Source organism: Hippocampus guttulatus, chromosome 16, assembly GCF_054856545.1.
Source record: "Hippocampus guttulatus isolate MCC_2025c chromosome 16, RoL_Hgut_1.0, whole genome shotgun sequence".
In the NCBI taxonomy this organism is placed as follows: Eukaryota; Metazoa; Chordata; class Actinopteri; order Syngnathiformes; family Syngnathidae; genus Hippocampus; species Hippocampus guttulatus.
In genome coordinates, this window is record NC_141276.1 from 1,979,306 (window position 1) to 2,004,179 (window position 24,874).

General features: G+C 47.7%; 1 protein-coding gene across 1 annotated transcript in view; it reads left to right on the top strand.

The window, feature by feature from the left end:
- Positions 1 to 526: 526 nt before the first annotated feature.
- Positions 527 to 24,874, top strand: part of smurf2 (SMAD specific E3 ubiquitin protein ligase 2) — a 33,644-nt gene continuing 9,296 nt past the window's right edge. Inside the window, exons 1-11 of the mRNA XM_086132346.1 lie at positions 527 to 1,055; positions 15,981 to 16,019; positions 16,976 to 17,084; positions 18,886 to 19,019; positions 21,324 to 21,389; positions 21,557 to 21,641; positions 21,821 to 21,904; positions 22,058 to 22,272; positions 23,464 to 23,548; positions 23,979 to 24,137; positions 24,264 to 24,311. Of these exons, the coding sequence (XP_085988472.1) occupies positions 1,004 to 1,055; positions 15,981 to 16,019; positions 16,976 to 17,084; positions 18,886 to 19,019; positions 21,324 to 21,389; positions 21,557 to 21,641; positions 21,821 to 21,904; positions 22,058 to 22,272; positions 23,464 to 23,548; positions 23,979 to 24,137; positions 24,264 to 24,311 (1,076 nt within the window). The 5' untranslated portion in view covers positions 527 to 1,003. The remainder of the gene's footprint in view (positions 1,056 to 15,980; positions 16,020 to 16,975; positions 17,085 to 18,885; positions 19,020 to 21,323; positions 21,390 to 21,556; positions 21,642 to 21,820; positions 21,905 to 22,057; positions 22,273 to 23,463; positions 23,549 to 23,978; positions 24,138 to 24,263; positions 24,312 to 24,874) is intronic.

A 24,874-nucleotide genomic window follows, 5' to 3' on the forward strand; every position in this document is an offset into this window, starting at 1 on the left:
ACTCAACCCTAATAAAACCCTCTGTAGTGTGTCGGAGGAAGGGGATTCAGGTTGCTGGATGATTTGGAGAGATTGTGCAAAGAGGACTGGTTGAAGATCCCTCTTTTCGTATTCTCCCCTCATGTGAAACGGAAGGGATGTCAATATTTATGATAGTTTGATATAAAATTATTGTGCGAAAGCAACTCCCCGCCTTTCACACACACACACACACACTGAATAAATGCACTTCGATGTTGCATACAATCTTAAAGGTCCTGCATTATTTCGACAACAATGAATTTATTAGATGCTTCAGAACACCTCTTCGACAGGGGTTGATTATGGAGGCCAGTATAGCAAGGTTGCTGAGAAAACGTGAATGGCACCTCACATCTTTCCCCTTACTCGTTCAAACACCAGTGTTCGTAATGACAATTGATAAAATCCAAACACGCATCCCCAAATGTAACGCTTGCTCAACAGAGCAGGGGGCGTGAGGGTTACGCGTGCTCTTAAAGCGACAGTAAATCGAGAATCTCCAACCTTGAGGACACGCTCAAGGGGGGTTGTGTGTGCGCTCCAGAGAGAAAGAAAAAAGACAGTAGATTGGAGGTGTTGTGCCACATGTGAGGGGAAATGTTTGGAGCGGTGTTGTCACTGGTCAGTTCCCCGCAGCCCAGGAAGAGGCAGAGGCAGGGGCAGCCTCCTCAAGTGGGCTACACGCCGGAGGACTCCTCACTTCAAGTCCCCGCCAGAAGAGACGACGGCTCCCAGGATGTAACGCCGCCTTAAGAAGAACTCGTCTTTAAACATTAAACATCGTTCCATTCACGATTTTTTTTAAAAATTAGTTTTGTTTCAGATTTTTTTTTTTTGCGATGGCAGTTCCGTGCACATCCGGGCCACAATGCCTTGACTCCATTATCGTCTAAAACTGGCGGAGAGACTGCTAAATCTTGTTCTTTCCCCCCCACCTAACGACTCCCTTTGTACGCGCCGTGAAGGCTGGAACAAAGAGGTGATGTCTAACCAAGGAGTTCGGCGGAATGGACCCGTGAAGCTGCGATTAACAGGTATGTGGCGATGTTGTTTTAAGCTCCCCCCCAAGTAATGCTTCTATTCCGTCGTACACTAGCTAGGAGGGCTTAGTGTATTTCCTGGATCCGAGGAACAGTCCCCATGGGCCACGGAGTTGGCTCGTCGCCGCTTCACTCTTCCTTCGTTACCACGGCTGCCCCTTTTGAGAGCTGCAATGCATTTTAAACTACGCGAATTCCCCCTGCTCCTCTGACATTCGCGCACCCGCTTTGTTCGTCGCTACATTTTGTTGAAAGTGTTGATAATTGTTGATGGAAATTGTGATTGTCACCACTTAACCCGCCGTAAATCGGGTCCTGCCGGAGCAGGGGCAGAAGTAGCCGGCTGTGATTGTGTTGTCACTCTATTAAGTAAGTCGTTATTTGGTGAGCCGTACATATGTCACGGTATACGTTTTGAATTAACACATCGACTTGTCGCATTCTCCAGTGCAGCCGGGCCAGCCGACTATCACACAGCGGTGCTGTCAGACGAGCTCATTTCAAGTTGACTAGCCGGCGTTAGCTCGCTAGTTAGCCCGCCGCCGACTTTGCAGGAAATAAGTCTTTACAAGTTTACGTGACATTTCAACCATTGGTTCTATTTTACCCCTCGGGATCCGCATTTCCCTAAATGTTGCAACGTCGCAACTCGAATACAGTATATAGAAGTTAAGATTAGGAATAATAAGGACAATGAATTATTCAGAAATAGTCTTGGAAATGAACAAAACGACCTTATTCTTAATTTCTTACGTGTTCGAAGTGCATTTCAAAACATCTTAAGAAATTGAGGATGAATGTGAGCACAACATTTCACTTATCTTGGCATTGATTCTTTTTAGGAAAGTGCAATGTAATATCAATAGTTAATCTTTTTTTATCAAATTAGACGGAATCATCACGTTTTAAAATCCACCAGTGGGATTTGTGACATAAGCAGTGGTTAAAAAATGTTACTGGAAGTTGTTTGCATCGCCTTAGTTTTTTGCAGTCTGCAAATGCATTTGTTGATGGATTACGTGGCTTGAGTGTGAGGCAGTTTGACTTCCTGTCCTTTAGCTATTCTTCTCCAAGTGGAAACTTGTACAGCATGGAGTCATATCAAATTCGTGTGTACATAGACCAGTATATGCCAGGAAATAATGTAGGGTCTTGACATTAAGCCTTTCAGGGTGGTGTCCCTGTAGGTAACAATACTTAAGGAAATGTAAAATGATGTCTTAACGGCGGATAAGATCGTGAAGCGTGTAGACTCAGTGGCCAAAATACACACAAGTGCATAGCTCACAATGGGTCGTTGAATGGGGGCGATCCAATGTGGACAGCGGGGGTAAATAGAACAAGGATCAACGTAAGTGGATAAAATTCTCAATATTAAATATGAGAGATTAAAAATGCAAGAATGTCTTATTTTATTGATGAAATGTGTACCGGTGGCCCTTTTAGGCCAGCATCATTGCATGGGCGGCCCAATTCAGTCACGCGGTGGTCTCGGGAGTTCAGTCCACTGTTATGACATAAACATCCATATTTAACGCATCCCATGACCGGGATGCGTTAAATATTTCACTATAAAGGAGATCCTCAATTTTGTTCCACTTCTACAGCAACCCAAATTTGTAATCAGAACGTAGCGTAGTTTATCGCCATCCTATGCCAACGCAGTAGTAAAGTCATCAGCGCTGTAAATATTTGAATCAAACACAGTCCTAGACCATAAATATAAAACGATCAAAATACCTCAAATCACTAAGCAGTCCTGTAATTGAGGGTGACTTTTTTGTACCACAAATGCCGCTGAGCAAACTGTTTCATTGCACCCCTTTGGTCATCTGGGACTGTATGTTGCTCTGACATTTTTTTACTCTCTGTCCATGTGCCACCAGTTAGGAATCACTAGTTTAGATGACATTAAAGTGGGCTTCACAGCGTGTTTGTGTGCCGTTCCATAATTGCGTGACGACGCACCGTTGTTCTCCTCTTTTGCGTATGATGCCGTGAACTCCTAAGCACAACACTCTTGATCACCAAATATCAAAATGTTGAGGCATTTTTTTAAGCCCGGTGATAATGTAGTTGAGCTTCCTCCTGCACATTCTCCCTTGGCTGTCTGGTTTTCAACACAAACAGCAAACGAGGTTTACATGAGAGCTCGGTGTTTTGACTGCGAGAAGGGGCCGACGGCGTGCCCTCCTTTTTTTTGATCTACTTCCAGGACCCGACCTGCATCACATTCCCCGGGAACTGTTTGTAGACGCGTGGAAGTGCCAAGTGAAATATTGAAGCGATGGTGTTTTCTGATAGGCGTAAGGCGAGACAACAAGGGCTGATCTTAATGAGATGGATTAATGACCTGCGCGCATTGGATTGCCAAGTTAACTGCGAGCTTTCCCACCTGTTTACGCTTGTCATAAATCACACATGCATAATGAGAGCGGTACTAAGTATTTGTAACCTGATATGTCATTTGGACTCAACGCCTTGTTTTGTTGATACAGTAGAACCTCCCTGTGAGGAAGGTCATGTAAAAATAATCGATTCCAGGTTGGAGCTGTCTCCATTTAAAAAAAGAAAATCGTTGATATATGACGTGACCTGTTTTAAAGGCTGGATTGACACTGCAGGGTGGAAGAAGCAGAGTTTGGATGCATGTCATGGCAGCGTTGGAAAAAAAAATGCAGGGTGTCGTCAGATCGGCCTCTTGCAAGTCTTGATTTCAAATGTAGAAAACATAGGTGGCCTTTACGTGGGTTACACGCCGTCAGCGCAAGCTTGACGTCGCATATTCCAATTCAAACCATTTTTGGAGTTTGATAAGAAGTTGGGGCGACACGTGAAATTGAATGTGAATTCATCTTGACTTGAAGCAAGCCAACACTTTACAAATGCAGGGAGTCCATTAGACCGTGAATGAGTTTGTCACCGTGGTCGGAGACTGCAGTGGTCTCCTGGAATGCCAGGAATGTGAGCCGGCTATGGAAAAAGGAGAGCGCTGGACCTCATTGACCGGCTCTCGTCCTCCTCCTAACGCCGAGCGACATTGCGCAACCCCCCCCGCCCCCGCCACGTTGAGTGACCATCATCACTCATCGCCTCTTCAAATGAGTCTTTTCTCCTTTGACCACTGAGTCTTTCATGCGTCGCGCTGTCCCCAACGGGTGAGCAGCGTGTCGCCTCTGGAGAAAGGAAACGCAATAGGAAGGACGCCGTCTGCTGCTAAAACCCAAACCTTCGCCGCACACTTGTCATTATGCGTGTCTTTGTTTAGCGCCGCGCAGCTGCGTCTATACAAGCCGGCTCGCACTTCTGCGGCGCTTCACGTGCACCCGTGGGGCCAAAGCGTGTCACTGGAGCTGCCTGAAACCCGAATTGGTTTCCGGCCTCCCTCGCTCCATCCAAAACGGGGGCCCCGAAGCCGTTTGTGCCCGAGGCGTCACCCCGACGTGTCCGTTTTGAACCGGGCGTCTCAGATGTTTGTCCGCTATTAACGTGGGCAAATATGTCAGGCGAGCGTCTTCAGCCGAACAAATGTGGCGAGAATAACCTCATGAGCACACGGCGGCAGGTTGCCGGTGCAGCTGATCGCTCGGAAATAATGTCGCCGATGAAAACGCTGCGTCAACTGTGTGGTCTGCTGAGTCGAAGGTCAATCGTCAGCATTTTCCTCTTTTTACCCGAAAGCGAAGCCCAAGACTCTCGTCCGGGGATTTAGGACCCCCGTGAAAAAAATGGGACTTTGGGCCAAATTAACGGTGCCAATTGACAATACGGTAAAGCTGCGAGTCACCGCGTGTCTTGTTACGCATCTGGTTCGCTCATCGGAATTCTTCGGTGCGGCGTGGATCAGCGCGCGGCGCTCGAATCTCAGTGGGATTCCCTCGTATTCTCCGCTCGCATTCCCACCCCCTCCTCCCTGAGTCACTCCCGTTCTTTCCGATTCGAAGCTTCTCCCTTCCCCTGACCACATCCAAAGCTTTGCCTTTCCCGCCCACCCTCGTCAGAAAAGTCTCGACTGTTGCGAGAACGTCCGAGCCGGTTGCCCTTTAAGATGCCCGCCACGCAAGAAGACGGGCGGCCTTGCGAAAAAGCTCGGCCCTTTTGATGCAGATTCGGCCGTAGGATGAAACTCCCGACAGTGTGGCGAGCACGCGAGCCTTTCGATCGAGATAGCTTTGATGTGGTTTTCACTCGCTACTCGGGACAGCCGCGCGCTCTCGGTCGCAGCTGCGCGGGAGCCATCTGGGTGGACGGTTTGGCTGTTCAGACGGGATGCATGTGCCGCGTTGACTGCCGCCGGTCGTCATCGGCGTGCAAACGTTTTCCACATTGGCCTTTAACAAGGACATCGTGCACCAAGACGAGAAGAGCGGAATAAAAAAAAAAAAAAGCGGGCCGGTAATTGTCGGTTACTTGGGCGCCGTTTGTAAACATTTTCCTTCTTCCTGCCGAGACACTCCCATAACTTTTAACATTGTTCCATCAATTAATGGAGCGGCTGGGGGCCTTGCTTTCCTGTTGCTTCAGCTGCTCCCGGACGAGGACAAAAGCCTCCCGCGTTTGCTCCACCCCCAAACGCAGCCAGCAGGAGCCCGGAGGTGGCCCGATGTAGCCGTCGGGAGCCAGCGGCCGAGCTGGCGGAGAGGAAGTGCACCCCGGACCCCCGACGTTTATGCGAACGTCACCGCGCAGGTGGGGAGCGGGGGTACGAGGCCCCATCATTCCCCCACCCGCACACTGCTGGAGGGGGGGGGGGCCTGACCAATCCGCCTTGTCATAGCAAAGTTGCACGGGAAGAGGACCTCGAAGAAATAATGGCACATGAAATTGCAATTGCAAAAAGAAAAAGTCATTTGATGAACTGTGACGAGTTCCCAATGCAGGTGGGGAGGGTTTCAATTTGGAGGAGACAAACTTGAATGTGCCAGCTCTGCCCGATTGGGGATTGATACGCTGAACTGTGATTTGCGTGGAGGTCTCTCCCTGTCTTACTTTCTGGAAAGCGTGTGTGTTGTTGGCCCAGAAGCCGCAAAAAAAAAAAAAAAAAGCGCCACCAGCTGACTAGAGACGTCCGTCTGTGTCTGCGCATGACGTTTGAGGCCCTTCAGTCGCCAAAGGAGACCAGATCAGAGGAGAGTTGTTTATATTCACACCCGATCACGTTTCAAATGGCATCTCTGCTCAAGTTGAACAAATACGCCAGCGCATTCCTGCACACACAGCCAACGGTAGATTACATGTCGAGGGTTTGTTTTTTGGGGGGGGTTTTTTGCCCCAGATGTGCAAGAATCCCAAAAGAGCAGCACGACTCATTGCTCGCCACTCTTGATGAAGATGGAGATTGACACCGTCGCCGTCTGGTTCAACGTGCTTTGCTTCTCTGAATTTCGGTGAAAGAAACGTTTGCCGCCTGCCTTGTTGTTTTTTTTTGCCTCTCTCTCGCGCAGTTTACAGATAATACTCGTTCAATGAGTTCCAACATATCGGACATTCTATTTTGTCTTGCCTTATTTTTAAAGGACATCCGAACACATTCATCCATGCATGATTTTCTCTGCTGTTTTTTTGCCAGCCGAGACCCCTTTATGATCGCCAAGTCGGAAATTTGCGTTTGTTATTGTAGCACAAAGCGAACATCTTACCGTAGTCTCTGCCTGCAGCAGGCGAAATGCCCGGCTTTGCTTCATGATTAGTATTTTTTTTAATCAATATTACATTGACGGCAGTTTCGATGGATATTGGTCAGGCGTCTATCGTGATATGTGTTGATATGAAACGATTACCCAGGCCTACTACCAAGTCTCATTCGAAATAAACGGTTGTCATGATCACTCATACGTTTTCTCACTTGTAAATGACAGAAAACAAAAACTAATAATAGGCGGGAAAATAATCGGGATTCGCACCAAAAGGTTTTTAGGGAACGATTGAAGTCATTTAGGAAGAACCCAAGAAAGGGCAAGGCGCTCGTCCCGGCAATCGGCACACACTTGAACGCGGGAGCAGCGGAACCCAGATCACCCTTTGAGAAGCCTTGCCGAGGGATGATGTCATTGTTGCTCGGGTAAATTCAGGGCGCGCGCATGATGTCATGTCTTGATGCCGCGCGCAATCCGCTTCACGCCTGGCTGAAAAAGTTGCCCCCTGACACAAACCGGCACGCCGCAGCGTATCTCGGTGAGACATCGACCTGGAATTCACGCCGACTGCCGCTGATGAAAACCTCCCGTCGCACAATGACGGGAAGGCGCAAAGGAAAAAGTGGTCCTCGCTGTTCCTTTCCTGTGCCATTTGTTTCCTCATCCATTTTTCCGTTTGAAGGATTTCTGAAGCTTTCATCTCCCGCGATGACATAACTGTCCCGATCCTTGACGGTTTAACACATTCGCTGGCAGTGTCGACGGTAGCAAAAGGGGGAAAACGCTTGAGTGATGTAACTTTTTGTTTCTCGATGAAGTTGCGAAATCACTGGCCGAACCCTCCGCTTCGCGGCGCCGGCTGCGGACGGGGGGGACGCGGCGTGCTCCTCGGCTTCTGTGCGATGCACCCCGGCCGGCCGGCTCCATTACGTCAGAGGGGCCGGGGGGAGCCGAGAGGCGAGGAGAGCCACGCAGCCGCTCGGCTTGGGCCCCGGCCAGGAGCTCGCCGAGGCCCCGAGCGGCCCCCGCTCCGCTCTGCCGGCTCTTTTGACTTCTCGCTATAGCGGCAGCGGTGACGGCACTGCGGAAGACTTGACTCGTCCGCTGACTGCCTGTTCGGCACGTTGTCGCGGACGGAGAGATTGATGTCCTCGCGAGAATGCCTCTCAAATTTGCCAATGTGGCGCGGTTTCCCACTAGTCGCAGCTGAAAATAATTGGGGTGAACTCCTCTGTTATGCAACAGCAGAAGCCCTGAATCACGGAGGGAAAAGGCGACGTGACATGGGTGAAATGTTCTCGCGCTGAAATTGCCGCCCGCCGTTGTTGGTCTCGCGCGCGTGGCGAGTTTCCTCGTGTAGTCAAACCGGTTCCCGTTGAACCGCTCGAACGCCAACATTGTTCGACTCGTTTCCGTCGCGCAGCGCCTGTGAAACGGGTTCGTTCAGAAAGACATATTTACCAAAACGAATGTCAAACGAAAACGGAACGGCTTCCTCGATGCTAAAAGCTGTCGACGTAACTTTAAAAATATGCTTCCAAAATTGCTTTTCAAGAGAGCGGGGAACCTCTCGAAGTTTTGCGATGCAAAAAAAAGACTCTACACACGGCCGGTTTTGAACAGTTTCACCCTTAAATCATTCCTATTGTTTCCTATGCAAAAATTTAGGGATGTCCCGGTCCCGCCCGATCATAAAAAATTTCTACGGGCCACAAAGCAACAAAATAATAACAGTGACGCACAGGTCAGTTGGTGGCGGTAACGCGCCATGAACTTGTTTGCCAACCACCATGACAAATTCAAAAGAAGAAGAGATAAAAATCTGTCGATCTGTCTAATCTATCTCGCTAAAGGGAACTTGTCGCGGGAAGCTAACATGAAGCTAGTGTCAGGTGACAACTATATTGTCTGCAGTTATGGAAATATTGGAACGTGACATTTCGCAATATTCCCTATAAATATTTTATTGATTGACTTGATTTGAATTTACTACTGAGTAAGGGTCTACCATGCACATGGCGACCCAACTCTCGCGTTAGGTCGCCGCGGTCGGAACAGCGCTCTGTCTGTCGTATAAGCCGAGGACCTTCTGTAGATTCTGAATGATGGACGATGAACTGAAACAAAATCTCGACATAGGATAAAGCTTTCTCTCGTCGGTCGTTTCCTCCACAAGAACTGCAGCGTCTTTTACCCCCCGCCCCACTCTGTTTTCAAGAGACTCTCCACAGAACTGCCGCATGATAGGAAGTGAGGCCCACAAACTGTCAAAACAGCTGCAAGTAACAGCTTCGACCACCACGAATAAACCACAGAAAATGGAAACTGTTTAGTTATGAAGCCACGATGGAGCTGCGTGACCCGTCTTGTTATTATGAGCGTTGCTGTTGACATTTGAAACCTTCTTTTAAAAATAAAATTAAAAAAACAGCCGGGAAATACCATATGAGTTTTTTTGTTTTTTTTTTGCAACTCTTCCAACCAGCAATTCTCCACGACTAGACAACGGACGCGCAATGAGTCCGATTCACATGAGATTGAAATATCGTTTGTAGCCAAGGGATGTCTGTCTTATGTGAGAGGCACGTGCCTGGATGTGCTTCCAGAGATCTTTCAGCACCCCAGCAGGTGCGGAGTCGAATGGATAATAATGATGATGATGATGATGATTTATGGCCTCTCGGAGGCATGGCCTTTTGCCCTTTGTCCGATGAGAAGCAACGAGAAGACATATGGCGTCTGGTGTCTCTCCTGCGATTTTCGTGCAGCGGCTGCCCTTTCGCCGAGTCTGTGGTCAAAATGGCCTTTTTTTTTTTTCTTGCATTGCCGAATTCGATACTCATCGCCAAATCTCTTCTGCGTTCTTAGTCACTCCTCGTTTTTCCTCTGTCATGCCGCCGTTCCCTGACATCAGTCTCGGAGCGCGTGAGATAAAGCGGGAGCACGGCTTTGAATGCCGAAGTAATTGTTTGAAACTCAAGATATTTTCCCTTCATTTAAAAAACGATTCTCCCGGCGCTGCTCTTTGAACAAAATGTGATGCATTGGGGGGAGAGCGTGTTACTCTTTTTTCCTTCCTGAAATTCGAAATCTTGGAAACGGCTGATCCGAGAGGCATTCGCCAATTTTCCTGGCACTTAAAAGTTCCGTGATGAGTCCGGTGTCTCTACTGTACGTATGCTGGGGCCGGACCAGATCTTATCAGATGTGAACATGCTGCCCATAAGAGGATGCGCAAAAATAAAGCTCTGTTCTTTCCCACTGCCTGAATGTCCAGTCCAGTGGGAAAGCTGGGCAAAGTTCCTGAAATTCTACCCGGTGTCCTTATGCTCAGCCCTTTTTTAAATGCAGACCGAATAACGTAAGCGATGTCGGCAGATCTCGAAAAAAGCAACCCACTCTTGTCACGAGCAGCCGAGAGTGCGCAAAGTGATCGGACGGTCTGCTTGGGCTGGACGACGGCAGCCCTTTTGAGGCCTTCGCACTGGTCGCTCTTGATGTTGCACTTTGACGTCCAAATCCACGGTGCACAGACGAAGCTTTTTGAGGATTAACGAGTGGCGTTTATTCGAAACTTTAGTTCCTCTCCATTTTCATTTTTCATCGAGCAACGGGGGACCGCCGATAAGTCTGTGCTTTCAACCTTTGCTGGAATTTCACGTCAAATGAATTTGGATGGAAAAACTCAAAAGCCCCCTTCAACCTCATAACACTGGAATCAACTAGGACAGAGAACCCGAGCAAGGCCCTCTTGTTCCACATCAGTTGAAGTCTGCCCTGAAATGTTCAAAATATAAACAAATTCTCACACAGAGTCCATTAATTTTTTTTGGGGGGGGGGGGGGACTGGAATACGTGTTCTGCGATTTACATTTTTCGACTGCGCAGACAGCTCGGCTCGGCTCCGTTTACCTTGTTTTGGGGGAAGTCTGCTTTAAATTTCAAAACATACTCTATCAGTCAAACGAACAAAAACAAAGGGGGGGGGGAGCATGAAGGCGGAGAGGAGACTGAGACAAACCACGAAAGCGCAAGGGACGCTGTGGGATAGGATATTAACTTAAGCATACAGTACGTGTTTTATTTCTGGCTTTCCTAGCGAGGGATGGGACGGTATATTTTGGGTCACGGTTCCGTACGGTCAACATCCTGCCGTGGGAGATTGATGAAAGGCTGCTTTGGAGCTGAGCAAACAGCAAATCAAGAACAGGCTCACCCACGTGGCCGGCATTCTTCTTCCTGTACAGTTGAGTTGAGTGTTGTTTACAGGTGAGAAATGCTCGCCGTGAAGGTGCACGGTCCAAGGATTGGAGTCAAAAGGAGAAAAAAAAAATGCCAGAGGTAGTGAGCGTGTGTGTAGCAAGTGGGAGAGTAGTAGGTTGATCCAAAGATGTCTCCGAGTGTCTGGGGAGGCGGGACATCACACTGGACTCGAGGAACCAGGTGGTCAGAAAGGGCGCTTCGGAAGGCGCTCAACCCGATCTTGTGGTCCTGAAGAGACTTGCGTCGTTTCGCACGCGAATGGTTCCTTGCAAAGCGAAGACTGTCTGATATTTCTAAAAGACCGACTGCTCTCCTTTTTCCCCCGATTCAACATTTGACTTCGGGCAGGGATGGGAAAGGTGAAACATTACCAAGCGTGTGTCTCGCTTCCAACACGCCCTATTTCCTCCCCCTCGCGGTCTCCAGTGTAATGGTTAACCACAGAGCAAGAGACTGGAGGCACTTTGAGCCCCCCTTTTTTGGCTCCCCGCTGCGCTGCTGTCTTTTTCCCATGCCTCAATGCTATTGCGTGTGAATGTGGTTCTTCTGTCCGCTTGTATGGCAAAAAGAAAGACGTACGGCTGACTTTTCATCCTCCCATCTGATTGTTACCATGGCGACGCCCCCCCCCCCCCCCCCACCACATCACATGACCTCTCCCTTCACAGGTGTTTGGCTTGCGTCTGGCGGAGCACATTGATTTGCCCGCACAGTGGAGCTCTTTGTGCCCTCGTCTGGTTGGGCGGGAGGGGGGGGGGGGGGGTCTCAGCACATCCTCTCCCCACAGGTGGAACTCAAACGTCAGGCCAAAAGCCCAACGTCTGCCGGCACAACACGACAATTACCACCCTGAGGAATCCATTTGTGTTGAACCGAGGCTTGATAACGGCATCGTCAAATCCGTTGTCATTGATTGTCAGATGACGCTGCGTTTTTTTTTAAAAGGCCCACAACTCATCATAAATTTTTTTTTTTAAAAAGATATCGGTGTGATGTATGATATTGTCGTCCGACGTACTGCTGTGCACACTTCTCGAGCCGGTGTGATTGATTGACGTCTCGTGTTGATGCATTACACAGTGAAAAACTTTGCGCTGACTTATCAATCACACTCTCACTTTATTCAGGTTTAATTTTCTCCAGGAGGCCGAGGAGTCCCATGTTCGTTTTTATTATTTTTCTTGCCCTATTGTGAATTTCTCCGCGGTGTTCATCTCGTCCTGTCTGCGTTTCGCCGTCTCTTCGCATCCCTAAAGCCCAGTCATTAGTCGGAGCTGCAGTGCGACCGGAATGAGAAACGCAGGCAGCACAGAGACACCCTTCTCTCAGTTTTGCTTCAGTACTCGCCGTCGCTATGACGACAGAGGATTTCAGATGGGCCAAGACGCGAAAGGGTTATTTGATGCTCTTCCGGAGTGGGCGTCTGTGTGTTTTTGTGTGAGAGAAGGGTACGGTCCGATGAAAATAGTCAGCGCTTTAGAACATTTCTTTCTGAATTTTGTCAACCAACATACATGATGAAAAGGCGCACATACAGTTAAACCCAAAGCGGGTCACACGTTGGCCAAATGCCTCATACGGTTTCACTTTTTTATTGGGCTACCATGAGCCAGCTAACTTAAAAAATTAAAAAAAAAGGACTTTCATTCCATTTGTATGTTGTGACCGCGATTGTCGGATCACAACACATTTTCAGCACCATTCTCAGGCATATTTATCAAATGTTCCCGCTGTCTCCTCTGATTTTCTGTCTCTGCCGTGTTTTTCTTGCGCTGCGTGCCCAGACTGGTCACATGTTGATGCTGTAACTGAACTAGACACATTTTTCTAATGGATTGGCTCTTAACGTATCACTCATGGCACGCTCCATTACCGAGGGACATATGAGGGAGTGCACTCAAGGCTTTCCCATGCAACGTTTTTTTTATATTTTTTTTTATGATTTGCATTCATGCCACTTTGCATTTGAATCACACTCTTGATACCCCGCTAAACAACGTTCTGATGATGATTAATATTGTTATTGGAAAAAAAGGGTTTTCGCACGTGTCTTTATGTAGCCTGAAATTTGGCAAATTCTTGCAAACTTAGCTACTGTCTGGGACAGTTAGAATACCACCCCACTCCTCTCTACAGGCAAAAAAATGCGGAGCCAGTAAATCATACAGCAGAAGCATGGATGCTGGCTCAGTGTCTGTGTTTTCATTTTTCTTCGATTTCACTCAGCAATTTTTTTTTACAGTAGTTTCTTGCCATTCTTACATTGTGAAAAAAAAAAGTTTCTGCTCATCTGCTGCATCAAGTCAAATCCTGCCCCCCCCCATGTCCAACTGGTGGAGCAAAGTAAAATAATTTGAAGGAATATGGATTTTAAAAAAAATCAGGAATTTCTTGCTAACTTGCTCCCAACTGGTCTTTAGTGGGCTCACCAACTTCAAAGTTGCTCTGAAAGTTCCTGAGTCTGATGGCGGAGGTGCTTTCTCAAATGTCTGGGGGCTATTTTCTAATGGATGGAATTTCTAATTGCTGTCCTTGCACTTTTTTTTTTTTTTTCTTTTCAAGCGGCTCTGAAGTTTCAGACTTGCAATTGGCCTCCCTGCTGCCACTGTCTTCCTGCGTCGGCCAGCTTCTGTTCTCGGTTGTAATTCATCCCTATGCGCTATGCCTTCCTAAGGATCCTATGGAGGCATCATTTTAGCGTTCCTCTTCCTGCACCGCGGCTCGCAGAGGACTGCCACGATGCACTTTGATTGCCTCAATTCCTCTCCGTCGCTCGGCTACCGTCTTGCCATCCGGCCGACGCAAGCCGGATGAGATGTTTGCCATTATGATCCAAATTCAAAAATGTACGGCTTGGTGTCAAGATACGGTCATTGGATAGCTGAACCGAGATCGGCCACCTGTTACCTAAGCGAGACCCCTTTTGCTCCCCCTGTCACAGAATCCAAGTGGCGCATGTTGACATATGCACACAACGGTCTCCGTGCCTGGTAATAATTAGTTGGATAGACGGACTTGCAGCGAACAAGTCTCCGGCTCCGTGCGCTTGAGCACGTGCGCGGCTGTGTGTTCAGGCCGACTGGAATCGATGTGTACCAGATGTTGCCGAAATGAGTGGCTTTCTATGGAACGTAACACATTCCCAGGGATGTTTGCGGAAAGAAATTCTTCCTCATCTGTCGAGCATGTTCTGCTCAACCCCCCGCCCCCCCCAGCGCCAAGAGGTTATGCGTCTAATTTAACTCGTCTTTTTTTTTGTTCATATTTTCTCCGCCTGTCTTTCATTGTCGCTACGGTTATTGAATTTGACCTTTTGTGTCTCGATGTATGCACAATACGCAGCGTTGCTACTTTTTTTTTTCTTCTTCTTCTTCTTTGATCCATCAAAAAGACGGCGCGCCCACTTCCCTCTCTTTCTGGGTGAGGGGGAAAAAATGTTTGGACTTGACCTCAAATAATGCAGAGTGATCTATAGTTGTCTGAGTATGTGCGGAATGGGATGGAGCGCTAGATAAATACGCAGCGGCTGCAGACTGCGTGGCCGAGACTGCAGTCTGGCACTATAGGTGTGCCCGTGTCTTTTTGTGTGAATACTCCCACCTGCACATGAGTCCCCTCCTCCCCAAAAAAAAGGCGCACCTGGAATCAAATCACGGATCCAGACTGCCCGCGTGCTTCAATGGTGTGGAAATAGACTTGTGGAATGATGCTGCTCGGGCTAGTTTGAATGTCATATGTTTGTATTATTGTGCGTACATAGCCCCCCCCCCCCAAATAGAAGAGGTTAACTTCTGAATGTTTTTGTGTTTCCCATTGGAAAAGATAAGGGGTGGTATCAGGTGTCATGGTAAAAAGAGAGTTTTCTGCCAGCGAGCGGAGGCGTCTGTTGTGGAAGTGCGCCGTTTATTGATTGATGTGGATAGTGATTCGTTGGGGGGCGCCGCTTCTCAGAGTGGAGGGCCAGGACTTGGGGAAGTGCAGTCATTTACGCTCGGTTCACGCTCGGTTTGCTTCAAACAAACTTCAAACTGCAGTTCTGTTCGTGTGGTGTGTTTGGACAAGCGTGAATGCAAACAAGCCCCGTTCGAGTCTTGCTGAGGCACTTTCCAAATAGATTGGCGAATGCTTTCGAGATCTCGGCAGGTAAAAATAAGACGACCTATTCGATACAACACATATTTGAGTTATTGGTCTCATCAAGTAAAACGTACAAATAAATGTTGGCACTTAGTATGCTTTTTTTTTTTTGTTGCTTTTTTTCTTCCCAGCCTTAGTTCCACTGAATTTAAAAAGATGATTCAAGGTACTGTGTACGGGCTGTGACATCATATACTGTCTGTTAGGCTTCTTTGGAATCGCCTTCTGCTTGTTGCCATCGTGACTAATATTTAGTGCAGGGAAATGAATCCCAATCGCCGCCCGCAAAGGTTATCAGCTCTTTACTCTTGACCACATTAGTTTTTCGACCCGACCCATTCATCGCTAATAGAAACGACGCTTGGCTCACTGCCCGTAGCTGTTAATCCAGATGCCCGGGTGGTGACAGAGCTTCCTCGTGCGTACGTACACGTTCGCGTTCGCGTTTGCGTGCTTGTGCTGCCTTCATTTGCGTTCAAAGCGGCTTCCTATCCATGATGCCAATCTGGCCTGGTGCGTTTGTGTTTTCCTGAAGTCTGGGAATGTGATTGAGCGTATTTTTGACTCGTTTTATTGTCTTTTGACTGCATTTGGCTGGTGACCGTTGCAGGACGTCCCCCGCCTCTTTGCCAAAGTCAGCCGGGATAGGCTCCCTTTCTCGGCAAAACTTGAGTTTGCCCATGATCAGCGCTGACATTTTTCGAACAACCCTCAACGCTTTCCAGCATACGATGAGTTACTCGCTGGGATTGTACCGATTAAATTGCAATACTTTGAACAGTGTTGACGGTGCTGCCAAGTGACCTTCAAACTCTACCATTGGCGATGTGGTTTGATACCTTTGATTTTAGTAATTAATATGACACCCTCCTTTTTTTTTCAGTCCTCTGTGCCAAAAACCTCGTCAAGAAGGACTTCTTCCGTAAGTATGAGCCAAACGCCTCTTTTTGTTTTTGTTTTTTCTCTTTAGAAATGTGCTGTAAAGGTATTTTGAAATGAGCAAACATGGGTCATACTATTCTGACCAAAAAAAATCCCCTGTACTAGCAATCGGCACATCATTTGCACAGATGTGAAGGCTTTACTAAAAACGATTCCTTGGAAATAGACGCGAAAATAGAGTGACAATGCGTCTAGTGTCTTGTGACCACTTTGCACTAAGTGGCCAGGGTAGTGGGGGGGCGGGGTAAGAAAAAAAAATCTCCTTTTCCCTGGGAAATTGTGCATGCGTTGTGTTTTTGTTTTGGTGTGTTTGGGTCAGGCTGTCATGGTAAATGCGCATGTAAAGGTCTAGTGCTCACTCAGGTGGTTTCTGTGGTGCCCATTCCTGCCATTCCAACGCTCCGGAGCTGAGCAAACATTGCGTTGGTGGGAGTCGGTAGAGAGCAGCACTGAGCCCGTAGATCAGGCTGACCGATTTGTCATCACTTTGCACTGTGACGTGTGTGTTCGCACTTGAATCGCAAATGCATACATTTTTATCCCTGGCCAAGAAAGCGTAACTCAAACGTTTCATTTGTCAAACGGAAATACAGATATCCCTATACTTTATGCAAAGCCCACCCCCCCGCCCCCATACATAACTTAATACCCGCAGAAACAGAAAGGTTGATGATTATTAGCAGCGGCGTTTTCCATTGCACACGCCGCGTCTTATCCAGTCGTCTGCATCTCGAATTTGTGCGCTCAGCAGCCACACGCTCATGTGCGACGCCAATCGAAGCCAAACGCTTTGTGAAATTTGCCTCGGCAACTCTGACAAGCTGACCTCGGCTCTCTTTGTCGAGCGAGATTTTTGTATTGGCGCTGCTTCCATGCATGTTTTCCTCATGAAGTCGTCGGCTAATTCGGCGCGCTGGTATTTTTCTCTTTTTGTAGGCCTGCCCGATCCTTTTGCGAAGGTGGTTGTGGACGGTTCGGGGCAATGCCACTCGACCGATACTGTGAGGAACACACTTGACCCCAAGTGGAATCAGCACTATGACCTGTGAGTTTACCGACTGTGTTTCAATGCTCCCCGCGCAAATGAAACTACGATTGAAGTTTCCGCGTTTGTTTCCCCCGTTAACCCTCAGTAAGCGCATCTCGGAATGTTAAGATTCGAGCAGAAGCGGCCGTGAAAGCTCACGCTTTTCTCGACACACTTACGACATAACCCGTCAATGCGAAGAAACATTTCTAAAAATGTCCCTTGGAACAGGACGTCATACACCGAAATAGACTCGACTCGTACTTTCTCCCGATGACTGCAACACTTGCATGTCCACTACAGTTACCCTGATCTCCTTTTCCAAAGATGGCTTGTCCTGTGAAAGTCACCTGGAAAAAAAAAAAATGCAGACAGAGCGCCTGAGTGAATGCGAGAGTGAAAGTTTCCAATGTTTATCCGACCGACTAGCATGGCCGACTGCAGAGGAAGCGCTCGTGTAACTTTGTTTGGTTGCTCGGGATACCGCAGTCTCTCTTTTCACCTTGCCAATTTTTTTTTTTAACTGTTCGTGTCACATTTGACTTTCGGTGGGGGAAAAGTTGCGTGCGCGTATTTACATTTTAAGAGTTTGCTGGAGACAGACTCGGGTTTAGCGTAAATCCTTGAGGATTTACTGTGAATGTTTTCTCCAAAGTTAGGTTGAATCTACACCCTCCGAACTCTCATCTTTAATCCCAATTTAATGGAGGAGAGTTTGTTGGGGGGGGGGGGTTGACCGATCAACGCAACAAGATATCTGGCCCTAAATTATACTCCACCTGCCGTCCTAATTCAATCTGTTTTAAACCTACTGGCACAGTTCAGCCTGGGATATTTATTAGTCTTGTTGTATAAATGTCAGAAAAGCTGATTAATCGTGTACGAGGGCTGCTAAATTTGCGACGGGTTTCCGTCCCCACGGCGGCGACGTAAATCAAGTCGGGAAGTCAGAACAAGTTGTAATCTGTCACCAACCTTACCTTAATGCAGTAAATATTTGTATTCAAAACAGTTGCAAGCCATAAATGTAAAACAATCGAATGAAAAGCTCCAAGCACGGCAGTAACTTGGAGGTTGCCTTTTTTTTTTTTTTTTTTTGCTACGTGGCAGCGTATTATTAGGCCGCGGTGCAAACTAGACGAGTTCATCGTGCGCCGTTCGTCAACTGAGACCGTCATATGCGGTACAGAGTCGAAGACGTATGCTTTCTGCCTTAGTTGTTGGTCTCTTTTTATCCTAACATAAGATTGTGTCTTCGGACGCGTGACTGTGTATGCTAACGGTCATGAGTCGTACTCAAAGTTTAATTAACGCGACTCGTGTCTATCAAAAGACTTTATGTAATGAAAGGACATGGCGGGTGTTGCAGATGTCCCGGACTCGACAGCGCTTCCCTCCCGCCATGTCTGTCTGACCTAGCCGCACTCTCACATCGCACCCCAGACAGGCATTTGGCATTGACTCAAAATGTCCAGACGTCTTACTCACAGACCATTGTTTCATATCCCTTTTGGTAACTGCTATGATAATTACAGCGGGATCCCTTTCTGTCAGTTCTCCAGAGTTTTATTTAGAAGGCGCGAGTCCGCCAGAGTACATGTGTCCAAACATGTGGTCGTGTTGTCATCACATTCATAGCTTCACCTGATGTATTAGCAAAGAGACGACATTTAAAGTGGCAGGAGGGGAAGCTACGACGTGGACACTTTCTGATGTGCTGCTTGATGTGCTTGCTTCAAAACTCGGACAAAACAGACTCGTGTTGTGTCTGTGTGAGGGTAACATGAATATATTTCACGCGTTTGTATTTTCCCCTCAGATACATCGGGAAATCGGATTCTATCACGATCAGCGTGTGGAACCACAAGAAGATTCATAAGAAACAAGGGGCCGGCTTCCTGGGATGCATCCGCCTTTTGTCCAATGCTATCAACCGCCTTAAAGACACAGGCTGTAAGCGATACTCCGCCTTGGTGTGCACCGTTGACATTTTCAAAACACATTGTCATCATGTAAGTTATCATGAGCCATCCATTATCCGAGCCGTTTATCCTCACAAGGGTCAAAAACAGCCAATCGCTCCCGGGGACAATTTGGAGTGTCGAATCAGCCTGCCGTGCATGTTTTGGGAATGTGGGAGTACCCGGAGAAAACCCACGCAGGCAAGGGGAGAACATGCAAACTCCACACAGGAAAAGCCGGAGCCGGAATCGAACTCTGCATCGCCGCACTGTGATGCCAACACGCTAGCACATGTTAACCGTACCGCCTTTTATCATTATACAATTGTAAAGGAGACCAGCATAATGGCAACGTTGTCGCTATTAAATCACTTCAGTGGAAACGTTTGCGAAAAGTGTCCTTTGTCTAAATTCCCAAGGAACATCAACAAAGACACCGGCCACATAAGCCGAATGTGTAAAACACGAAATATACTGCACAGCAAATTCCTGCGCGCACCCTAACCGCTGAATCTACTCCATTATTAACTAATCAGGGCTGCAGGAGTGCGGTGTTAAAACAAGTCTGTAGCGGTTATGGACGCAGTTGCCATTACAACTAAACTAAAACAACAACCAGAGGTTAAATGCCACGTAGAGTCGTGTCATGTCGAACTCATTAGGTCAGACGCAAGCCAGACGAGGCCGTAAGTGGGGTCGACCTTCAAACCGCATCACCCTGTCATTACACTAAAAATGGCTGCTTCGAAGAGGCCAACTGGATAAATTAAGATTTAAGCAATGCCTCCGTAATCGAAGTCCATTATAGGTCTGAAAGGCTTGCATTTGTTTAGAACTCACACTGAACGTACTCGTCATCCACTCATGCTGTCATGGAAGAAGAATAAATCATCCAGATGATACTCGGACCAAAGGCAACTCTGTGTCGAGGATGCTCAAGCGATAGAACGGAGGGGGATCGTTCTCGTGGTTGGGCAGCCGCTCAGCCACCTGAGCCACCGTGTCCCCAAAAAGCTGCAATACAACAGGGACATGAACGCAGAACCGCTTGGTGGAGGTGTTTGACGGGAGTATCAAAACTTTATTTGAAGGGCTTGTTTTCCCTCGCGCGACGGAGCAAACCTGAACCTTGTGCCGCAGCTGTGTGTGGTTTACCTCTGCGTTTTCCTTTCTCCTGGCCTCGCCTTCACCCCTCAGTGCCCCCCCTCCCCCATCTGTTCCCTCCTCCGACTGGCAACACTGAAAGAGACAACAAGAGCGTGCCTTTGGGGACTCGCCTCCCTCTATATCTGTCTGCTGATCCAGACAGCCGGTCATTTCATGCAGACATGCATCGCGGTACAACTTGAGACGAGCTGGGTTGGACGCGCATCGAAATGAAGGGAGGTTTTGTCCCATCTGCTCGCCTTGGCTTCCATTCAACATTTGCGTTTCATCGTACAGCGTCCTGCCTCGTTCTTTTCCTTTTGTGTATCATCGCAATGGGTTCTTTCTGTATTACCCGTCCTGGTTTATGAGGCTGCCCGTGTAGTTCAATGAAATGCGCCGGGGTGAGCGAGCGCATTCCTGAAGGCATTTATGTGTGTTTTGTGTTTGTCTCTCTGTGGTTGCTGACCTGCCGCCAGCCTTGTAATGGTTTGACCGTTGCCTGTTTTGGTCCCTTGTTTAGTCTAGACAGACATCCTGAGCTGATCTGCATGACACCCAGACAACATAGAAGAGATAGTGGCCATTTTCATGTCTGCAGGCGATGGTTGTGTATATCTTTCCTCCCTGCCTGGTGTGTGTGTGTGTCTCTCTCTAATTCCAGTCTTTAAGAACTTAATACAAAGAGTTTCCAGACTGGGAAATAGTTCATGTGCATACAAGGACGGAGTGGAATAGTGCAGGCTTTGTACTGACATTTGCCAACGTGTTGTTTGACCTTTGCTTTTGAACTGAAGCCCCCTCTCTACCGATGCCCGGTCAGATTTTACAGCCTGTGGACAACAGTGCATCTCTTTTTTTTGGGGGGGGGGGGGGGTGCACCCTCAATAAATGGCTTGAAGACAGATGGGGAGAGCTAGATAAGCAGATGAGCCTGTAACTGAGGTAGAGGGAGATGATGCAGAAGAGTATAATTTCCCCAACGAGAAAAAATGTGTCCCACTTCTTCATTGAGTATTGTTTACATTTAGCTGTATGAAACTGATGAAGCGCGTCTTCTCCCATCTGATCTTTCTAAATCTGTTCTCATTTCCTGTTTGTCACTCCGATTGATTTTTTTTTTTCCTTTTCATCTGTGTTCCCTCCACAGACCAGAGACTAGACTTGAACAAACTGAGTCCGAATGACAGTGACACGGTCAGAGGTCAGATCGTGGGTAAGTTCACAAGGACACACAAACGAGGATCAGATCTCACACAAACTGTCATCACTTGAACAGGCCAGGAAAAAAAAAGGAATGAATAAAAACGTAACCGGGCTTGCTCTATCATCGGTTGTCTCGTAATTCCAGTTTGTGCATCTGTCTGCCATGTGTTGCCTCAGTGAGCTTGCAGTCCAGAGACCGGATAGGCACAGGAGGCCCAGTGGTAGACTGCAGTCGACTGTTTGACAACGATCTCCCAGACGGGTGAGTCTGTTCGGGGGGGGGGGGGGGGGTCTCTAGTCGTCTGAGGGGGAGCTTTGTAGACAGTGTTGCAAGTCCGAAACAATACACTCTGCTATACGAAATATGGAAATTCATACGGCGCCCGTGGCCACATCACTAGATCCGCTCACTGCTGTGCACGTGTACGTTTCTGATTCCAGCTGGGAGGAGAGGAGAACCGCATCTGGACGAATCCAGTACTTGAACCACATCACGCGCACCACACAGTGGGAGAGGCCGACCAGGTGAGTCCGCCGCGTCGCCAGCAGAAACTCAACAAAAGACTTCATGTTTCAGCCCAAAATATTCAAACAGGGAGTCCCTCATCCAAAATGACTTCTTGAGCGTAGTTTTTTTTTTTTTTTTCCCCTCCCCCATGACACTGTTGTTTATGTCAGACCTGCATCAGAGTACTCAAGCCCTGGGCGGCCGCTTAGCTGCATCGTGGATGAAAACACTCCCGTTAGCACAAACGGAGCCACGCCGACAGCAGCATTGCCGCCAAACGACGATGACCAGCGTGCCCAGGAGAGGCGCGTTCGCTCCCAGAGGCACCGCAACTACATGAGCAGAACGCACCTGCACACACCTCCAGACCTCCCAGAGGGCTACGGTTAGTGTCGTGGCAACTCGATGTGCGGCAAAGAATCAATGAATTGACAGCCAATCGACGATCAAATTCGTCATTCAGAGCCCAAATTGTCCAATTCCTTTGAATTTCAGCGTCCAGTTCATAATGAACTGTAAATTTCCCCAGTGTGGGGCAAATAAAGGATATCTTAATCTTAATGATAATCATCTCCGATTTTTGTAGTCCTGAATTGCCGACCGTTATCTTTGTGTCAAACGTCTGCTTTTACTCACTGCTTCGGTTTGAAATGAAGGGATAGAAATGGTACTTCTTTTGCACTTCTCCACCCCCACAACGACGCCTGTCATAACTTAATGGGATTTAGCTAATTGCTTCGCTCCTTCCTGCTGAGTAAAGCCGCAAGTCCGGGCCCTCCTCGTTCAATCCACGAGCCCTCTGTGATGCTGAAGCCCCACACAAGGAGCCTGTAATACCGGCTCCATTTTAGACAATCTAATTGAATCGATCTCGCTGTTCAAGTCTGGCTGCGGCCATTTGCTCCCCTCCCCGCCTCTTTCTCTGTTTTTGCACATACGCAAACAATCGAACACATTCATGTCAAAAGTAAACACGCACGCCAGCTGCAGTCCTCCACACATCTTTGGGAGTTTTGTTTATCCTCACGGGAATTTTCTTTGCCGCGGTTTTGGAGCCAGACTTGGAGAAGCATATCTTAGCCTTGTGCTCGGTGTCTGAGATTTAGGAGGCTCCGCGCCTCTCGAGGCTTGTCTCCTTTTCCTTCCTCCCTCTGTCCTTCATCCTTGAATTATTATTATTTTTTTTATTTATTTATTTATTTTTTTTGCACAATGCTTTTAAAATCTGTCCGAAAGTCTCGTTCTTCTCATGTAAGCACACACCAAGAGTTGTCAGTTGAAACTTATGGTGCGTTGGTTGCCAGGTTATGTGTAAAACAGGATGATAATCCAATGAGTTAGCAGGAAGCTGTCTGGAGGCACCACCTTAAGAACCGCTTTGTGGCAGGTGATGAATGAGCTCACTTCCTCAAACAAATCAAAACCCCAAAAAATACACCCCATCCTCTCTGATATTTCTTACCCCGTAAACCTCCAAAGAATCTTCAATTTGGCTCCTTCTGGATGCTAGTTGTTATATTGCGTCTTGTGTTGAATTGACAACCCCTGTCCCCTTTGTTTTTAAATCCTATTACAGAACAGAGGACCACGCAACAAGGCCAAGTGTACTTCCTTCACACTCAGACAGGTGTCAGCACATGGCATGACCCCAGAGTACCGAGGTATGTGACTTCCAGGATTTGTGACTTTATCACGACAACGCGTCACATGACAAAGCCGCTGAGGAGCTATGCACTGCATTCATGTATTGTTAACTTTATAGGCCACCTGGCTGGCTGATTTCATTTCCAGATCCGAATCTGTTCAACGACTAGATTTTCTCTCCACAGTCCCGACGCTTCTTTATTTGCCTGCTATTTTGCTGTTTAAAGTTGGATGCGCTCCACTTTAACACAGTTCCAGCCAGACGTCTGTGACAAGTGGACTCGGTCCCCCCAATCACTTAATTCTGGTGTTCAAGTGCTAGCCGCGTCAATCTTAGATTAGCATAGCAATCAACATCATCAGAATGATACTAAAGTGTCTACATTATCTTTTTTTTTTTTTTTTCAAACTCTTCCAACTTGTTGCTTTTTTTCTGTCACATCTCAGAGATCTGAGTAATGTAAACTGTGAAGAATTGGGTCCGCTCCCTCCTGGATGGGAGATACGTAACACTGCCACGGGGAGAGTATACTTTGTGGACCACAACAACCGGACCACACAGTTCACTGACCCACGCCTCTCGGCCAACCTGCATCGTGTCCTTAAGTAAGTTTTGACCTTTTGTACGCTTACAGTATATCCTTGTGAAATCAAGTAAAGTTAAATTTGAAAAAAAAAAAAGTGGTTCTGTTTTATTTCCTGGACTCAGTTGTCTTTGTTTTGTATTTCCAGTCCAAGCCCAAATGGCTCACGAGGAGGCATTGAAAGTCAGAATGTGAGGTAAGATTTTGTTTTTCATTCCAGGAAGCCCCCCGTTGCACACGGCCACACGTTCTCTCCTCTTTTTCCACTTTCCACGCAAACATCACACATGCTTAAATCCTTCGGATCCTCAAGGCATTTCGGCGCACTATTCGCCACGTAGCTGGTGTTGGCGAGACATCTGACAGGAGAATCGGAGACAAGGACTACATCTTACATCCAGGAAATAGCACATGAATGTAATTCCCAACTCTGTTAATGAATTCTGTGTTTGAGTCACTCCGCGGAGCTTTAGGCATGGGTTTATGTATTTGTGCACGGTCCAAGCCTTTGGTCCATGGTCCAAGCATGGCCCGGACACATGTTCAGAATGCGCAGCTGTTCAAACACCTACTGTGCTTTTAACGGCCCCAGATTTACCCGTAGTCCTTTGGCTTCACGAAGATGGAGTGGCGGACGGGTGCCTTGACGGGCCTCCTCTGCCTGACCTCATTCCTCCTCTGTGCAGGGACGGAATGCATTGCAGAGAGATCCGGTTGCTTCTTTTCCCCTTCGCGTGGATCAAAGAACATGCTGGCATT